This window comes from Stegostoma tigrinum, chromosome 2, assembly GCF_030684315.1.
Source record: "Stegostoma tigrinum isolate sSteTig4 chromosome 2, sSteTig4.hap1, whole genome shotgun sequence".
Taxonomy (NCBI): Eukaryota; Metazoa; Chordata; class Chondrichthyes; order Orectolobiformes; family Stegostomatidae; genus Stegostoma; species Stegostoma tigrinum.
This window is the reverse complement of record NC_081355.1, coordinates 27,384,082-27,402,947: the sequence shown is the minus strand read 5'-3', so window position 1 is coordinate 27,402,947 and position 18,866 is coordinate 27,384,082. Positions and strand designations below refer to the sequence as shown.

At 42.7% G+C, this 18,866-nt stretch overlaps 2 protein-coding genes across 3 annotated transcripts in view; one reads left to right on the top strand and one right to left on the bottom strand.

Annotated features, from left to right (window-relative positions):
* The window catches only part of rp9 (RP9 pre-mRNA splicing factor), a 33,930-nt gene extending 32,564 nt beyond the window's left edge, over window positions 1–1,366 (bottom strand). Inside the window, exon 1 of one of the 2 annotated variants that reach the window (XM_048562625.2) lies at window positions 1,051–1,366. In XM_048562625.2, the coding sequence (XP_048418582.1) occupies window positions 1,051–1,193 (143 nt within the window). In that variant the 5' untranslated portion in view covers window positions 1,194–1,366. The remainder of the gene's footprint in view (window positions 1–1,050) is intronic. The other variant, XM_048562615.2, reaches the window with a different exon arrangement.
* On the top strand, window positions 1,320–16,628 carry ggcta (gamma-glutamylcyclotransferase a). Its single transcript, XM_048562646.2, has 4 exons — window positions 1,320–1,593; window positions 4,994–5,136; window positions 15,471–15,609; window positions 15,833–16,628. Exons 1-4 carry the CDS (start codon window positions 1,441–1,443, stop codon window positions 15,983–15,985), a joined length of 588 nt encoding a protein of 195 aa, XP_048418603.1. The 5' UTR covers window positions 1,320–1,440; the 3' UTR covers window positions 15,986–16,628.
* The last annotated feature ends 2,238 nt before the right edge of the window (window positions 16,629–18,866 follow it).

Here is an 18,866-nt window from a genome sequence, read left to right as displayed (position 1 = left end):
CAGATTTCTGAAGAAAGGTCTCGGTCCGAAATGTCAGCTTTCCTGCTCCTCTGATGCTGCTTGGCCTGCTGCGTTCATCCAGCTGTACACCGTTTTATCCACTTATCTTGACTCCATTTTCTCCCCCTTGGTCCAGGAACTCCCCAACAACGTCCAGGAGACCACCCACACCTATGCTCAGTTCACAAAAAACAGCTACATCTCCCAGTTGTGAACCATTTCAACACAACCTCCCACTCCTTGGACAACATGTCCATCCTGGGCCTCCTACGTTGCCACAATTATGCCACCCAAAGGCTGCAGGAACCCTGCAGCCCAAAGGTACCAATGTGGTCTTCACAAGCTTCAAAATCTCCCCTCCCCCAACCACACCCCAAAATCAGGCAAGCTTGTCCCCGCCTCCCTAATCTGTTCTTCCTCCCACCCATTCCCTCCTCTCAAGCCCCACCCCTATCTCCTACCTACTAACCTCATCCCACCTCCCTAACCTGTCCTTCTGCCCCCCACCCCCAACCTATCCCCTCCTCCCAACTCAAGCACCACACCATCTCCTACCTACTAACCTCATCCCGCCTGCTTGACCTGTACCTCCTCCCTGGATCGACCTATCCCCTCCCTACCTCCACTCACCTTTACTGGCTCCATCCCCGCCTCTTTTACCTGTCTGGCTCCTCTCCACCTATCTTCTCCTTTATCCAGAGATAATGGGAACTGCAGATGCTGGAGAATTCCAAGATAATAAAATGTGAGGCTGGATGAACACAGCAGACCAAGCAGCATCTCAGGAGCACAAAAGCTGACGTTTCGGGCCTAGACCCTTCATCCATCTTCTTTCCACCTCCCCCCTCTCCGTATTTATTTCAGAATCCTCTCCCCTCCCCCATTTCTGCAGAAGAGTCTCCACCCGAAATGTTAGCTTTCCTGCTCGGCCTGCTGTGTTCATCCAGCTCTACACCTTGTTATCTCTAGATTCTTCAGCATCGGTAGTTCCTACTATCACTATCTCTCGCTCTCATCCACGGTTTTATTTTTTCGTTCTTCCAGCCTTACAAGGTCTCGACATGTTTGAGCTTTTTCACTTCTTGGTGCAGCCGTTTTTTCTTCCTCCTCTCCGGCTCCTTTTCTTCCGCCGCGTGACGCTTGCGCCGATAGTGCCGCCGTTCATGAGCACTCGCTCGGCTGTCCTCCGCCATCTCAGCCGGCGGTCATGGGCACTGTGTTGGCCGCGGCCTTGAAGCCTCAACTGTTACCGCCGCCAGAGAAGAATCGAGCACCTCCCACTAACCGGCCCCCGCCTTTGGAGCATGCGCACTGGCACGAAGACGCCCGAGGCCGTGACGATTAGCCGAGGCGGCTGTAGCGTGACTGTTGGTTGTCGCGTTGAGTCGGTTGTCCTTGACGTTGGTGTCCACGATCTGCGGCGGAAAGCTTCTCACCGTCATGACGGTGCCTCCCAACGGCACGGAGCAGATTCACGTTCCAGTCGGTGAGGGAGATTCCTTCCGTTACTTCGGTTATGGAAGTAATTTGCTGCGGAAACGGTTGCAGCTTCAGAATCCTTCAGCCGTGCAGATCGCTGTGGGCTACTTGAGGGTAAGTGAACAAGGCATGGCTGCCTCCCTCCTCCACTGTCACCGCTACTGACCGGGGTATTCACTCTGATCTTATGGTGCGGCGGGAGCACACCACTTTTGTTTTCGTTAACGGTGAACCGAAATAAGAGTTGCGATGCTAGAGATCCGAAATAAAAAAACAAGAAACGGAGTATTCCGTTGAAGAATCACCGGGCTGGGTGGTGGGAACAATTGTGGGCCATTTGGTCAATCAAACCCACTTTACCATTCATCATGATCATGACTAATCCTCTTTATCAGCTCCCTTCCCATACCACATAACAGATTTTTAAAGGCAAAAGATGAGGATATCTTAACCTGTTCAGAGTTGACCTCCAGAGCCTCCTGCTGTAAGAAATTACTAGAGCAAAACCTTTTAAAAGGTAAATGTTGCAAACTTCAGAGCTGCTGAAGGTAAAATAGCACTTGCTAATAGAGGCTTTTACGAAGAAGAAAGACTTTAACAGTTGGGAAGAAGTTCATTTTTGCCTTAATCTCAGTACATCTGATGAAGGATTTGGCTTTTTGTTCACAGCGTTATTTAGTTCTGGTGCAGGGAGAATATTTCCAAACTTGGCCTGCAGCAGAACCTGCACCATGTCTCACTGAGTAGGTTGTTACGAAGTTGTGTAGAGTGTGTGGTTCCTTTCGAGACAAAATCCTTTTCTAAGCATAGAGATTTATACAGAGTGTCTGCATGTAGCTTAGATATGCAGCCAGTTCTAAAATGGAAACATAATCAATTGGCTGTGTGATTTGAAACCTTAGGCTTGTTTTAATAACTAGCTGGAATCAGCCAATTAATTTAAACAAAACATTTAATGATTGAAAGCCAATGTCCAAGACAGGGAGAGGGTTTTTGAAAATCTCTAAGAGTGCAAAGCACCATCTAAGAAATAAACACCTAGCTCTGTCAAGAAACCGCTAAGCTCTCTAAGAATACACCATCTTAGCTAGAAGTACTGTGGTATCTTTTATGGATAAGAGTCTTCACAGAGACCATCTCTGACAGCAGGATTAGCAGAAGAAAGGCATTTATGACTGGAGAGATAGTGGAGAAGGCAGAACATTTCCAGAAGAGACGTTCTGTATGGACTTTGAGAGACAAAGTTTTAGTTTAATTTTTTCTTGTTGCTTGGTTTATGTAAGTGGGATTTGTATTTTTTTGGAATAGCATACCAGTTGAATTTTGTTCAGTTAGGGAATAGTTGGGAGTTTGGGAAAGTTATTTGATTTGTTAGTAGTTTTGTTGATTTGTTGACTGTTAGAGTTAAATAAACTGTTACTTGTTACTTATAAAGTGAACATCAGGGATTTTCTATCATTTAACCTCCCCTTCTCCATAACAGCGTAACAGATTAGGCAAGGTGAGATGAGCTTCTCTGGGTGTTTCGCGTTTAATTATTAGATGCGGACCTCTACTCCCGCCATAACAAACGGGGCAAAAACAGAAGTAGCTGGAAAACTTCTGTTCTGAGGAAGGGTCACTAGACCCGAAAATGTTAACCCTACTTTTTTTCTTAACGGATGTTTTACCAGCTACTTCTGTTTCTGTTCCTGATTTACAGCACCTGGAGTTCTTACGGTTTGTAACAGACTGGGGGATTGTGTTTAGATTTTAATTATCAAACGGGTTCAGCTTTCCTTTCCAACAGGGGCAACTGTGATGAATCTGGTTTGTATTGGAGATTTCAGCCCTGACAAATGCTCCAAACTGTCAGCTTAGAGCTCTGACAGTTGTGCTGTTCTGAATTGGGGAATACCTTTAAAAGCACTCATGATCTGGGGGATAACTGTCCTGGCGCTGAAGCCAAAACAGAGCAGCAAAGGTGCAAACTCCAGCCTACGCTTGTATGAGGCATTGGATTTTGCTTCGTGCTGGGACAGGGCCCATTACTGTCCACCTATGGGAGGGGTAAATGCAGCCCTCTATCAGTTGACAGCAAAGCCAGACTGTGGGTGAGTTTGCAGTGATCCTTGATTTGTAGAGGACAATACAGCACTGTGGCCTGGACTAACCTGGATTGGATGGTTGTGACATGAGAAATGCATTTATAAGAATAATTGTACACTGCCTTGTAGTAATCGCATGTCCTCTCGTAATTGAGAAAGAAGGACCATTAGAAGTTGACAAAAGGAAGGTAGTGTCAGAAGGGAACAGCTGAAATAGTGTGCATCTTGAAAGCTGTAAACGGAGCAGCCGTTGTAAGAAACAGCAAAATAATGTGAACTGCAGCCTTTAACTCTATTTCTGGGTGCGTCAAAGTGATAGCACCTCCACTGTCTCCCGGGGAGTGTTCCAGCTCTGGTCAATGTCAGTCTAAAAGACAAGATCAAAGAGCTAGAAAAGAGGAGAATAATCAAGGAAGGGTTAACTCTTCCAGTCCAAGGCACTAGTGAACTGAAAGTGTGCATAGACTCAAAGAATCTCAGTAAAACTTGGAAGGTACCTCACAGTCCCACACTGATCATCAAAGAAATTATTCAGTAACTTGCCAAGGTAGAATTCTTTATTTCTGTATTGTGGAGGATAGATTATGACAATTGAAGCTGGATAAAGGCAACTAGATTGTGGATGCCATTCAGTGGACGGCTGTGTGTCTGGGTAGATGGATTAGTGTGTGTTCAGTGTTTTCATTGCTCCAGAAGATCAACACCTGAGCAAATGGTAAGGTCAGAAACTGAAGAATTCCAAATGGCTCTAGAGCTCATTAAACAAACATCAAGCAGTGCCTAAATAAAAATGTAGTTCAAAGCACATGCATGTATTATGTTCCTACTGTATTCAATGGGATTTTGGTTGTGGTGCAGATCAAGTATTTTGACTCATTTGAAGACAGTCAGCATTAAGGTTCTGTGATTATTATGTGATTAGAGTGTGACAAGCTCATCCATCGGCAAGCAAAAGTTCTTGAATCTGAACAAACAGATTGGAAGATATGGCCATATTGATCTTTTTCTTCATGCTTTTTTGTCTTTTCACTTCATAGCTTCTTTGGTTATTTGATTTGTGACAGTTTTAAAAAAGTATGTTTAGCAACTGTGCATTATAATCATAGAATCCCTGTGCATTATAATCATAGAATCCCAGCTCTGCACTGACTGTCTGTCTGAAAAGCATCCCTTTCCCTGTAACCCTACATTTACCATGACCAATCCACCAAACCTGCACATCCTTGGACTGTGGGAGGAACCTGAAGGACCCAGCAGGAAACCATGTAGACAGAGAGAAAATGTGCAATCTCCACACAGTCAGATTGAACCTGGGTCAGTGGAACTGTGAGGCAGGACTGATAACCACTGCTATCATGCCACCTTGTGGTTCAGGTGTGGAATTCCCATTTTTTTACACTCATTCAACTTTTTTTTTCCCTCCCCAGGGCTATAAGCTTGCATTTGGTTTCCCTGATTTGCAAGAGAGCGCATGGGGAGGAGGTGTTGCTACTGTTATCTCAAGTCCTGAAGATGTTGTATGGGGCGTTATATGGCAATTGGAATCTGCTGATCGGCCATCTTTAGATGAGCAAGTATTGTCTTGTATATCTAGTCAGTATTTTCAGACAAAAAGTTCTTTTCTGAAGACAGTTCACCAGACCCCAAACACTAACTCTGCTTTCTCCCCACAGATCCTCCCACAATCTGCTGAATTTTGCCAGCATTTGTTTTTGTTTGTTTTCCAGTGTCTGCAATTCTTTGGTATATTTAAAAAAAATTTCTTTGGAGATTAATAAATGATGGCCTATCCGATGCAGTCTTGTTTTAAAATATGATTTGGGTTCCGTCTTTGATACAGACATGCTTATGCCTAGGAATCAATTTATCCTTTATTTAGGACAGGTTACAAGTATTCTTAAAACACGGCTATATTGACCATGGTGTATAAGTGCATGTTGCAGTGGATAAACTTGATTTGCATGACGCAGTTCTCTATCCAAGGAGCAGTTAGCCAAAATTATCTTTCCTTTTGTAGAGGATTCATTGCAGCTGTCCAAGTAGTGATAAAAGTGTCTAAAGGGAAGGTTTTCATCTTTTAAGCTGCAGCTTCCATTTATTTTCTGGGCTTTATATAAAAACGCCATTATGTATATCTGAGCAAAAGGCATTCGTTTACTCAACTGACAGTAGAACCTACTAATTTATCTGTTGTTTATCTGCTTTAATTTCTGATTACTATTGTGACGATGCCAGGTTCTACTTGTGCTTCCGTCTAAAGACCTCAACAAAAGACTATATTGTTGTGGAGGAGAGAAGAGGTCCGGTACATACAGTTAAAACCATATGAGAATGTACAAAAAGAAAATCAGAAAGGCTAACAGAATGTTGGCCTTTACATCGAGAGAATTAGAATACAAAACAATGGTTGTTATGTGACAGTTATACAAAATCTGGTTGGTCACATTTGGAGTACAGTGTGATTTGGGCACCACATCATGGGAGGGGTATGTTGGCCTTGGATGGAGAGTTTCCAATGGTTGGGGAAGTTTAGGATGAGGAGAAAGAGTTTAAAGATTTGCGTGAATTTTGTGAATAGGTGATCAAATTTTGAAACACTCCTCTTCAAATAGCAATTAATGCTAGATTGATTTGATTACAAGGGTTGTTATCATCTATCTTGTAATTTGGTTCAAAAGCTTTTTGGGCAATTCAAAGGAGACTTAAATGGGGTCAGAAGCAAGTCCAATTTCTCCTAGAGAAAGGAGATTGTTCAGGGCACATAAAGAAATAGGTTACTTCAGTGAAACCATGCAGTTTGAGCAATTATTGACATCTGATTATTATTGCAGTGATTAGAATTGTGTTTAGTCACAAGATTGATTTGAGTCTCAGCTCTGTTGGGTGAGCGGTCATGAAAACTGTCCTGAGACCTCACTGAACTGGAACTGAGTGGAGGCAGTAAAATCAAATCACAGAAAGAGAGGGAAAGATTTACCTCTATTTTTGAATGACGATAATTTAATGGTGTTGGGGTGAAACGGGATTTTGCTTCTATGTATCTTAACCCAAACCACGAGCCAAGTTACAGGTAAAAATCGAATATGTCCAGCGACCTCATGATCCCTACCCCCTCTGTGCCCACCCTGACATGGTTGATTGGGACTGGGATACCCACGGGGTGGAAACTACCTCAGATGCCTGCCCAGCGACCACAGTGGAATAACCCTTTCCTGAGGAGACCCTGGAAAGGGGGACCGGGAGGTCCTTGTTTTAACTGTGGGAGATATGGCCACTGGAGAGCAAAGTGTCCTTATCGCTAAAAACCAAGCGGACAATTGAGGGGCCTGCAGTGGACCCAATTCACCACCAACAACCCTTGTGCCTGACCCCAAGGCCGGAACTTCCCAGTTGGCAGTACGTCCCCCCATCAGGAACCGTGTATTACGCTGCAAGTGGCTGGAATTCCAATTCCGTTTATGATTGATATGGGGACAATTCATTCCACCCTCTCACAGGAAATAGTGAAGGAGAAAGGATTCCAGCTATTGGGCACCACTGTAGCCTTATCTGGATTTGAAGGACTGGAATGTATATATCCCCAAACCGTGCCATTATCAGTTGAGTATTGTGGACAATGCTGTAATATCCCCTTTACTGTGACAGCTAAGCTCGGATGTAATTTAGCAGGACGGGATCTGCTTTGCCCATTAGGAGTTGAAATTATCTGTACAGATGAAGGTATAACTTTGGGACTGCCTGGTCGAATACAGGACCCCCCCCCCCCCCCCCCAAAAGTTCGCAGTTCACCAGTGGTGGGGACTAAATGTTGAACAATCAACCTTTGTGCCGCTCTTCCCAACACCGGATCCCCATGTGACTGTTTATGATTCCACTGGGTGTTCCACCAAAGATAGCCAGTACTATGTGCCATTCCAGGGCATGGAATTCCCTGTTTCAGTTATTGGAGAGGTGGAAGGTAAGGAAGGCTCTGCTTACAGCTTTAAGGGCATTTAAATGGTCATTAGATAAACATATGGATGATAACGGAATAATGTAGGTTAGATGGGCTTCAGATTGGTTTCACACGTTGGCGCAACATCGTCGGCTGAAGGGCCTGTCTGGCACTATAATGTTCTATGTTTTACCTTGCTCAGATACCAAACTATTTTTGGCGATAAACAGGATTGGTAGTTCCACATATAACCCGAACTGTAAACTCCGGGTATATACCTAAAGACTTGGGACTGCTGGCCTACGCCTTAACTCGACTCGCCTCAGACACCAGGGGAATATGGCAGGGATTTTCTGAGGGACGCTTGAAATACTGGAGGCAACCACCACAATGTCAGAAAACTAATCCACCATATTTCCAGTATGGACCAGACAAAAGATATAGAGCCCCAATTATGGGTTGCCTCCAGAAATGAAGTTGGTTATACTCCTTGTGCACCTGTGCAGATGAAATTGAAGGACAATCAGACTGTCCCCTCAATTCCCCAGTACCCCTTAAAGCCAGAAGCAGAAGAAGGGGTATGAAATCTTTTAAGTTCTTTTCTGGAACAAGGGATTCTAGGCCGATGCAAGTCTCCTTGCAACACTCCCATATGTCTCATTCCCAATCCAGGATGAAAGGACTGGTGACTAGTACAAGATCTGAGGAAGGTAGATGAGATTGTTGCACCCTTGCACATCTTGTTCCAAATCCAGAGACTGTTTTAAGTTGCATACCTGCCGATGCCTGTGTGTTTACAGTAATTGATCTACAACATGCTTTTTTTCACCATACCGCTACACCCTGACTCTAAGTACCTGTATGCCTTTACTTACCAAGGCCAGCAGTATACTTGGACCTGGCTGCCCCCAGGGTTTTTGTCCACTCCCCCGCATTGTTTTCGCAGACCCTCCAGAAACAATTATGGACCCTGGAACTACCACAGGAATCAACAGTAGTACAGTATGTGGATGATTTCTTTGTTGCCAGTGCATATCCAGCTGCGAAACTGATACCACGGTATTACTGAACTTCTTGCACTCCGTAGGATATGTCATCCCACCCCACAAGGTAAAATCCTGCCAAGATGAAGTTAAGTTTCTGACTGCTGTACTCACAGCAGAAGAACAGAAATTAAAAGAGGATCAAATATGACCCATTGCCAATACTCCACCGCCTACAACCCCTAAGCAGATGCGTGCCTTTCTCGGGCTGTTGAATTTCTGTAGACAATGGATACCGAATATTGCTATCCATACCCGCCTAGTCACCCCATTAACGTCCTCCAATGCCCAGCTTTACATTAACAACTGAACAGTTGACCTCATTAACTGAATTGAAAACGGCCTCCTGAAAGCCCCAGCCTTAGGTTGACCTTTGTACGACCGACTGTTCCAGTTATATGTCACCATTAAAGACGGTTGCGCCACTGCTATTCTTACCCAAGTGCACAGTGATAGAAAGCAACCAGAAGTATATTATTTGACTAAGCTTGACCCTGTGGCAGCTGGATTCTCTCCCTGCTCATAGGTACTTCGAGCAATATATGTTCTCATATCAGCTGCCTCCAATATAACCCTACATCAACCAGTTGTGGTTCTGACTCCACATTCTGTTGTTGAACTTCTCACTTCGCAGCAGACCTATCATTTAACTCAGGCTTGTTAAAATAAATGAGGCAGCCCTTCTCAACAGTCCGCTACTTACCTGCTCCCACTGCACCACCTTGAATCCTGCTACGTTTTTGGCAGAGCCACTACGACACCTCTCCTCCCCTGAGCATGATTGCCTATTGAGAAATCCTCTTTGTACCACTGCTTGTGAGGATTTGGCTGACCTGCCACTTCTAAATGCAGAATTAATCCTCAATGTAGACAGAAGCTCCTTTTGTTGCACCCACGGGACAGCATTCTTCAGGATATGCAGTTGCCAGCGATTCTGAGATTATAGAGGAAGTGGCTTTTGAAACTCCGACGAAGCGCTGGTGTTATGTCCCGCTTTCTATTTATCTGGTTAGGTTTTCTTGGGTTGGTGATGTCATTTCCTGTTCTTTTTCTCAGGGGATGGTAGATTGACTTGCAGCCAATGTGTTTGTTGATGGAATTCCGGTTGGAATGCCATGCTTCTAGGAATTCTCGTGCATGTCTCTGCTTGGCTTGTCCTAGGATGGATGTGTTGTCCCAATCAAAGTGGTGTCCTTCCTTATCTGTATGTAAGGATACGAGTGATAGTGGGTCATGTCGTTTTGTGGCTAGTTGATGTTCATGTATCCTGTTGGCTAGCTTCCTGCCAGTTTGTCCAATGTAGTGTTTGTCACAGTTCTTGCAAGGTATTTTGTAGATGATGTTCGTTTTATTTGTTGCCTGTATAGGGTCTTTTAAGTTCATTAGCTGCTGTTTTAGTGTGTTGGTGGGTTTGTGGGCTACCTTGATGCCAAGGGGTCCGAGTAGTCTGGCAGTCATTTCGGAAATGTCTTTGATGTAGGGGAGCGTGGTTATGGTTTGTGAGCCCGTTTTGTCTGTTTGTTTGGGTTTGTTGCTGAGAAATCGGCGGACTGTGTTCATAGGGTACCCGTTCTTTTTGAATACGCTGTATAGGTGATTTTCCTCTGCTCTGCATAGTTCCTTTGTGCTGCATTGTGTGGTGGCTCGTTGGAATAATGTTCTAATGCAGCTACGTTTGTGGGTGTTGGGATGGTTGCTCCTGTAGTTCAGTATTTGGTCTGTATGTGTTGTTTTTTTTTTGTCAGCCAGTCTAGTGGAAATCAAATGTTCGGCTCACGCCAGTGCAATAGATGCAGTCTCCCAACGCAATGAGCAGGTAGATGCTGCTGCTAAGCAGCCTTATTCCCCGTACTTCTGGTTTCATTGGATTCCCAGCAAAACCTGGTTAGGAACAGTGTAGGGACTGGTATGCCAGACCTGGGTGAGATACAGAAATTACAAGGAGACGTCCCTGCTGACGAGCACAAACTATGGACTCAAATGGGGTGCTACCTTGACCCTCAAACTAAGCTATGGGTGACCCCTGCGGGACAAGTGTTTTTGTTCCTCCTTTGCTCCTACCAATCTTAGTTGATTATGTGCATAATTGTACACACTTGGGCAAGGAGGGAATGGTTAATACTTTATTACAAACCTGGTGGCACCCAGATTTCCAGAAAGCAGCTGAGAGATGAGCAAAAGCATGTTTAATTTGTAAAAAGACGAATGCTGGAAGAGGGATGCCCAGTGGTTCTGGAACCATCCCCTTGTCGTGGGCCTTTTGCTTGTCTACAACTTGATTTTATAGAACTACCTAGAGTACATTGTAATAAGTATTGTTTAGTAATAGTAGCTGTATTTAGTGGATGGATCGAAGCCATCCCAATGACTTACAATACTGCTACAACAGTGGTAAAAATGTTGTTGAGGGAAATAATTTCCTGTTATGGACTTCCAGAAATGATAAGCTTGGCCAATGGACCACACTTTTTGTAGCTAGAGTAAACGAGATCTGCAAGGAGCTGGCTATAAAGCTACAGTTCCACTGCACTCTCCATCCAAAAGCCGCCAGAATAGTGGAATGAGCAAACGGCACTCTAAATAGTAAGTTGGCCCAGTTAACACAGTTAACTGGACTGAACTGGTTGAAGGTCCTACCTTTGGCGCTATTCCATGTGAGAGTTACCCCCTCGGGTAAAACAGGGTTATCTCCTGCTGAGATTGTCTATGGGAACCCCATGCGGACCCCATGGGGACTTGGGATAGTCCGACCTTCCCTTCCTGAAAAATTGGATATGCACACTCTGGGGCGGAAAAGTTAACCAAAACTCTCCAAAGTTTACATTTATAGGTACACCAAGCCTATCAAGAGGGTGACAATCTGTCTAAAGGAGACTACCCTACTGTAGACCCTGGAGCTTTCTTCCTGATTAAGAACTGGGACTGGTGAAATTTGGAACCAAGGTGGAAATGACCATATCGGGTGCTGCTGACCACCCCCATGGCTGTGAAAGTGCAAGGACAACCCTGCTGGATTTGTAGAACCGACTGTAAATGAGTCAGTGAAGGAATAGGGAAAAATTAAGGAAAAAAATGCGTTGGATAATTGTGACTCTGGTCACTTTGGGGGATTTTACTCTGAGGACAGAAGGATTTCGGGCCAACACGTTTCTGTCCCTCTGTCATGTTTATGCCAAACTGGTAGAGCAGGGAGCATGTTGGGTATGTGCTGAGATTCCCCAGCACGGTGAGGCTATGATTCCCATGTCTATTGCCCCCTCAATGCCAGTGAAGTAGCTTCAATACAGACTTTTTCGGCTTCCACCAATGCTAGTGCGGTCAACTGCTCACAATATCAACATAGTAGTGATTGTCAGCTATGTTGTTTTGAAGGGTGGAGAGCAAGAAGAGCCCCCTCAGATCCCAAGAAGTTAGTGACTGCCTTGATAGTGTCCCTTCCTAAAGATCCATCGAATGCTACCAGTTACTTTAGCCATGCTCTGAGTGCGCCTCATGATGCAGGATACAGCTCCTATGTAAAAGAGTATTGCACTTGCACAACCTCTAAATGGAACTTATTGGGCGTGCAGGAACCGGGCCTACACCTGGTTGCCAGGAGAGAAAGCAGACAGTGGCGGAATCACTAAATCCCACGGCCGCCCTTGGAAGGGTTGGTGTTACTTAGCATATTTGGTCCCTCACTTACAAATTGAGTCACCCCACGGAACATCCTCGTTGGAGTCGACAACACAAGGAAACTGCTGAAAGGGAAAGTTTTCTAGATGATCCTTTCTCCCCTTTATGGAACTGCCCAATCTTCTAGGGAAGTAATCAATTTAGCGGCTGCCCTGGAGGTACTAGGTAACAATACAGCGGGAGCGTTGACCGATACTCAGAAGCAGGTAACTGAGTAATCTGCTGAAATGGTTGTAATGCGGCAAACAGTCTTACAAAATCGAATGGCCCTAGACTTTATGCTGGCAGAGAAAGGCGGGATGTGTGCCATTATAGGGAAGGATTGTTGTACTATTCCTGACGAATCAACCAATATTACCGACTTCTCCAAGCACATTACCCAAGAAGTCCAGAAAATCTGAGGTGTTGGTAATGACCTTCATGGGTTTTTGGGAATATTGGGGGCATGTTACATTTTGGGATTATAATAGTTATTGTATTTGCCTGCATTCTTGTTTTTAAGGTGCTTGTGGCCACTGATCCAATTGCTGTAGTTTTTGACTTCAGGAATATTCTGTGTGATCATACAATCATCAAAAAGGAGAGAACGATAAAGTATTGGGGAAGCAATAGTTAGACGTTTTGCTGAAATAACAATGTACCATAAATTTTGGAATGTGTGCCTGTGTTTGGAACAAGTTGAAGGTTGCAGCTGTTCTCCCCATGGCTGGGCCTGCTTCCTCTAACAATATTCCCTTGAATAACTGCACTGCTTATCTCCTTATGACGCTTGTGAACAGTACGGGATGTGATAACATTTAGTCATGTCGGGTAGAGAAATATGTATGTTAATCACACACATGAGGGCTATAAAATGTACTGCTTTTATGCTCTACACAGAGGTCCGACGAGAGTCCACCAAGTGAGACCTTGACTGTTAGTCTGGTGTTGACTCCAGATCTCTCTCCGGCTAAGCTAAAATAAAGAAGTTAATAGAACTCTTGTGGGATCTGCAAGTTTTTGAGTCAACAAATCATTCTTTATAGATATTTTATTTTAATTCTTTTGTGTAATAAACTTCTGTCTTTTAAAACTGAATCCAAAGCTCTGTGTGCTTGTGTTTCAGTAAAAGTCCACCATGTTAAATTTCAAAAATATCAGGCCATTTTCCATTCTGGGATTTTACTTGCCCAGTGGCAACATCAGCTGAAATCAAAGCACTAGTGCCTGGGCCAAAATTAAGTCACATGCACAAATGTGCATTGATTGGGAAAAGCTGGTATGAATCTGTAAAATACAACTCCTTCACAAATAAACTGGGAACCCTGTCTATCTCTATGTATAATACGGACCTAGAAATGAGTGAGGCCAGCACAATTTCCAAATATATGAAGTCAAACTCTCTGCAAGTATTGTGAATTGTGCAAGGGATGGACTTCAAAAGGAAATATACATGCTGGTAAAAGCAGGTGGATATATATATATCGGGTGAAATTCTAATGCAAAAAGTGTGAAATGGTACATTCTGTTGGAAGAACTAGAAAAGGCAACAGTGGGCACAATTCATAAGAGGAACTGAAATTAACTGGAGGGTATATTGACACATCATTGAAGACAGCAGATTGGGAAAATAGTTAAAAAGGCAAACTAGATCCTGGGCTTTATAAATGGGAAGGATGTGTAAACTTCAGAGGGTACAGTAATAACTTGTAGGAATTATGCTTAGGATGGAGAAACTTCATTTACATGCCCATCATCATCTTGGCTCTTTTTGCCCTATTGTGGACTCATTCCTCTTGGAATGAGAGAGAGGCACGTATTAAGGGATATTAAAGTGGTGGCAAAGCCTATACTTGGGTGCAGGTAGGGAGAGGTGCCAAGTGAGTGAGTAGGCAGTACAAACAGCATGCAGGATTATAGTATGGGAGTTGGGGTAGCTGAAAGTGTGTGGGGACATTTGGTGTAGGAGAACAGTGAGAATGGTGGAGAGCTTCTGTGGGATGTGGGTACAGTAGCAGAAGTAGAGAGAGAGTAAAAGGTATCAGACAGAAGATAGGAACACTTGCACTGGCAAATCTTGTTTGCTGGGTATTGCTGTAGATCTGAGAATTCATTGACTTCTGCACAGTGGCAACCACTGACCTGTCCTGGCTGCCACTGCTGATCTAGGTGGAAGGGAAAGTCTTGACTGTAACCAGCCATCCTTCAGCCCCCCCCCCCCTCCAGTCTTGTCTATAAAGGAGGGCATCAATTTTTCCCTATCTGCCATGTTGGGCAAATGTAAAGAAATTTGTAGGGCAATTCTGTAGTGCTTGTTCAGGTGCACAGTGAGCTTTTAAAGGGGGTCTGGGTGCAAGGCATGCATGTCTTTTGGCTGATATCTGTTGAGTGGTAAGCAGATCTGGTAATGGCATCTGGCAAGGTAGGGATAGAATAATACGAAGGGTGTCAAAGATTCAGCCCATTATTTTAAGCAGGCTTATCAAACTGGATGGTCTTTTTCATGCTCAGTTACACTAGAAGAGGAAGTTGGCAGGCTGTCTGATTGTAGATACATAGTTTGCAATGATGCAGTGCCATTTGCTGGGAAAGAACGGCGCGAGGAATCTGCGAATCTGTACTCTGGATAACTTGGGAACTTCTGTAAACTGTTTGAGGGACTGTTCATGAATGTATAAGTCGTGAAAATAGAAATACTCAGTACAGAAATGGTAATTCCTTCCATAAACTTGTTTTGTTGGATGGGATTTTTTCAAATGTAATCTTTCTGCTCTTCAGTTTAAAAAGTGAAAAATATCAGTCTCATACACTAAATAAATATGAAGGTATGTGAATCCTTTCCAGAAGTTGTCCTATTTTAATTCCAACAACAGTTTGTTTTCTTTTGGTATTGTGCTTGAAATTTAACTATCAGAATCATCTATATGGTAAGGCTGGTGGGAAGCTTTAATGATGAGGAAATTGTTTGAATTGAAGCTAATTTACGGTTTCGCTATTACATCAGGTCCACAAGGGTAAAACAGACTAAGACCTCTTTTCTATCCTATAATCCTTGGATAGAATCAACCTTATCACCATTTAGTGTTCTATCAAAAATATAAATCTACTCCCATCACCTGTGAAAAAATGTTTGCCATAGCCAGTGATGGTTTCTGGTCTATTTTATTTCTGAACCTTTTTTGAAGTTGAAATGGTTGGTTGGGTGATTAGCGGTGATCAGACAACACGCAGGGACTGAACATCTGATATGTTTTTCCCTTACCTCCCCAACAGTCAAGAAGGTGTAAAAATAGGACTATACAGTCCAATACAAGTTAACATTCAACGAGAAAATACAGGAGAAGAAGTGTTGTGTTGGACCTACCAAATGAATAACTTTCATTCTGCCCTGCCGTCTCCACTTTATAAAGAGGTAGGTTTTGAAAATGCAGATGGGCTGCCAAATAGCAGCCTGCGCAGTTTAGTGGGAAATTTGTTTTTGAGATCAAGTCACTTGTAAATTATATACTCTTCAGAACATACATGTTGTTTAAAAATTAACTCAGTGAAAAATTAATTATCATAGCATTCCATTTCTTATAACAACTTAGTTTAAACAGATGCTTTCTCACTTATTTACTCAAAATGTTTTGCAGGTAATCTGTACAGGTGCAAAACAGAGTGGATTGCCTGCTGAATATATTAAGAAGTTGGATGCAATAAAAACAAATAATTACAATGAAACCAACCCGTTTACAAGCCAGATCAGAATGATATTGCATCATCTACAGAATGACGCATCAGAATGAAAGATGTTTTTTGAAAGGTTATTGTCTATGACTACAAGACAAATGAATTAAACATGCTGATCCCTTGGGATTTTGTTAAATTGATTGAGACGTAAAATTGTACAAAGTTTGAGAACTTGACAATAAATGTAATTCAAACCGCTGCATGTAATTGAAGGTAAAGTGCAAACATTGTTGATTGAATTTACTTTCCTTTTTCACAGTTATTACTCCTCCTTTGATGTCTAATATTTGAAATGTGATATCTGTTTATGCTTTTATTTTAAATGTTGGTCTTGGACAAATTGAGTCCTCAAGCAATGAATCCTTGTTTCTTAATCAAAAAGGCCCAAGTAAGATTTGTTGGGCATTGACAAAAAGACCTGTCCTAATATCTACTTTTACTGGACTGTATAGCAATTATCACATGATCGGGGAAAAATGTTAACATTTTGTTATTATCGCTTTAAGATTTGGAAATATTCTCTTTTAGAATTGTCAGATTCCATAATGGCTTTATTATATTTCCATTTATTAATTCTTAGAAAAAATTGCTATAAGGCTTGCCTAGGATTTTATCAGGAGAGAATCACCTGGAATGTGATTTTAAAAAGTACTGTAATGAACATGTAGTTTTCAAAATAAAATTATCTTTGGGAAGTTGGGCAGTTTGCCAGATTATTGAGCACGAAACAATTTTTAAAATTCAGACTATTCTGGAAAATTTCAGGAATGTAATTTGAAGCCATCTTTCTAGCTAAAACATGACAGCTTGAAGTGGAATTGTCATGAACATTAAATCTTCTACAGCAAAGTTGTGGATTGGGTATAACACTTTTTGTACACGATTGGGATATTTCAAATCTGTTGCAAGAAAACTCAGTCAGACTAGCAAGTAACACTCGTCTGGGAGGCAGTATTATAATATTTCTACAGCATTATGATTATTTTTGCTAGTTAGAATGAAACATTTGAATTTCGCGGCCACTTAGGTGGGCTGAACTTCATAGAGGTATAGAAAGGATGCTGTCACAAGGACCGGATGGGATCTATTGAAAGATGCTGAAGTAAATAGGTACGGAAGTGCGAGGTTTTGCACTTTGGAAAAAAGAATACAGGCATGGACTATTTTCTAAATGGCGAGAAAATTTGTAAAGCAGAAGGACAAAGTCTGGGAGTGTTGGTCCAGGATTCTCTGAAAGTTAACTTGCAGGTAGAGTCTGTGATTAAGAAAGTGAATGTAATGTTGTCGTTTATCTCAAGAGGGTTGGAATCTAAAAGCAGTGATGTGATTCTGAGACTTTATAAAGCTCCAGTTAGGCCCCAATTTTGGGCCCCACACCTCAGGAAGGACATACTGGCACTGGAGCGTGTCCAGCGGAGATTCTCACAGATGATCCCTGGATTAGTAAGTTTAATGTATGATGAATGGCTAAGAATCCTGGGATTGTATTCCTTAGAGTTTAGAAGGATGAAGGGAGATCTAATAGAAACTTACAAGATAATGTATGGCTTAGAAAGTGTGGACGCTGGGAAGTTGTTCCCGTTAGGTGGGAAGACTAGGACCCGTGGGCACAGCCGTAGAATTAGAGGGGGTATATTTAAAATGGAAATGAGACATTTCTTCAGCCAGAGAGTGGTGGGCTTTTGGAATTCATTGCCATGGAGTGCAGTCGAGGCCAGGACATTAAATGCCTTCAGGACAGAGATCGATAAATTCCTGATCTCAGAAGGAATCAAGAGCTACGTGGAGAGTGCAGGGAAGTGGAGTTGAAATGCCCATCAGCCATGATTTAAATGGCAGAGTGGACTCGATGGGCCGAATGGCCTTACTTCCACTCCTGTGTCTTATGGTCTTAGGGAAATTGTGGAGGTAGAGCCAGAATCCTCCAAACATCTTTTGATGCTAGAGGACTGTAGAATTGCAAATGTTAGATTGTGGTTCAAGAAAAGGTGCAAGCATAAACTCTATAAACACAAACCGGTCAATTTAACCTCTTTCAGAAAACTGTTTTAAAACAGTAAATTGGGGGAAAAATGAAGTTACTTAATGCTAACTTAATTAATTTAAACTGATGCAGTTTAATCACAGGTAAAATATATATGACTCGCTTGGGCTTTTATGTGAATTAATTGGGGGCTTGTTGACAGTATTATAGTTGTTGTAATTGTAGAATCCCCAAGGTGTGGAAGCAGGCCATTCAGCCTACTGAATCCACACTGATCCTCTGAAAGCATCCCACCCAGACCCATGCCCTACCCTCTCCCTGCATTTTCCCCACCCTAGTCACTATGGGCAATTTAGCATAGCCAAACCACCTAACCTGCACATCTTTGGACTATGGGAGGAAACCCACGCAGACACAGTTGTTTCTGGACAGAAACATTGTTCAACAAGCAAGTACGAGGATCATTGTTTTTCCTGATTGGTTTTAGTTTCTTTGGCATAGATGTACACACAACAATTTCAAAATTTGCAGACAGAGCTTGGAAGTATTATGAACTCTTGAGGATCAGGCAGTGCATTTGGTGAACATGTGGATGCAATTTAAAGCTGACAACTGTGGAGGAACATATTTTAAGATGAACAAGAGGAAATGCAATGTAACCAGATGTGGAATTTCTTGGGTGGGTGATGTTGGTAATGGTCCATAAAAAGCATGCTTTGAGATATTAGTGCATCTTTTGTAGTAGGAATCAGGAGCACAATTTTTCTTTCAAGTAATTTTAAGACATTCTATGGCTTTTTTTTAATTAACGCATTTAGACAATGTGTGTGATTATATATAAAAGTAAACATTGTCTTCAGTACTTGTGCCAACATGTGGGAGTAACTGGTTTTGTATGTCATTGAGGAATTCTTCAAATTCTGCTCGTCAATGCTCCATTAATTTTAAACAGT

What these genes read in the sequence shown, in the direction of transcription:
- ggcta (XM_048562646.2), top strand. Translation starts at nt 1,441, where the DNA reads ATGACGGTGCCTCCCAACGGCACGGAGCAGATTCACGTTCCAGTCGGT. An exon ending in GATCGGCCATCTTTAGATGA is followed by an intron (nt 5,137 to 15,470) that starts GCAAGTATTGTC and finishes CCTCCCCAACAG; the next exon opens with TCAAGAAGGTGTAAAAATAG. An exon ending in CGTCTCCACTTTATAAAGAG is followed by an intron (nt 15,610 to 15,832) that starts GTAGGTTTTGAA and finishes AATGTTTTGCAG; the next exon opens with GTAATCTGTACAGGTGCAAA.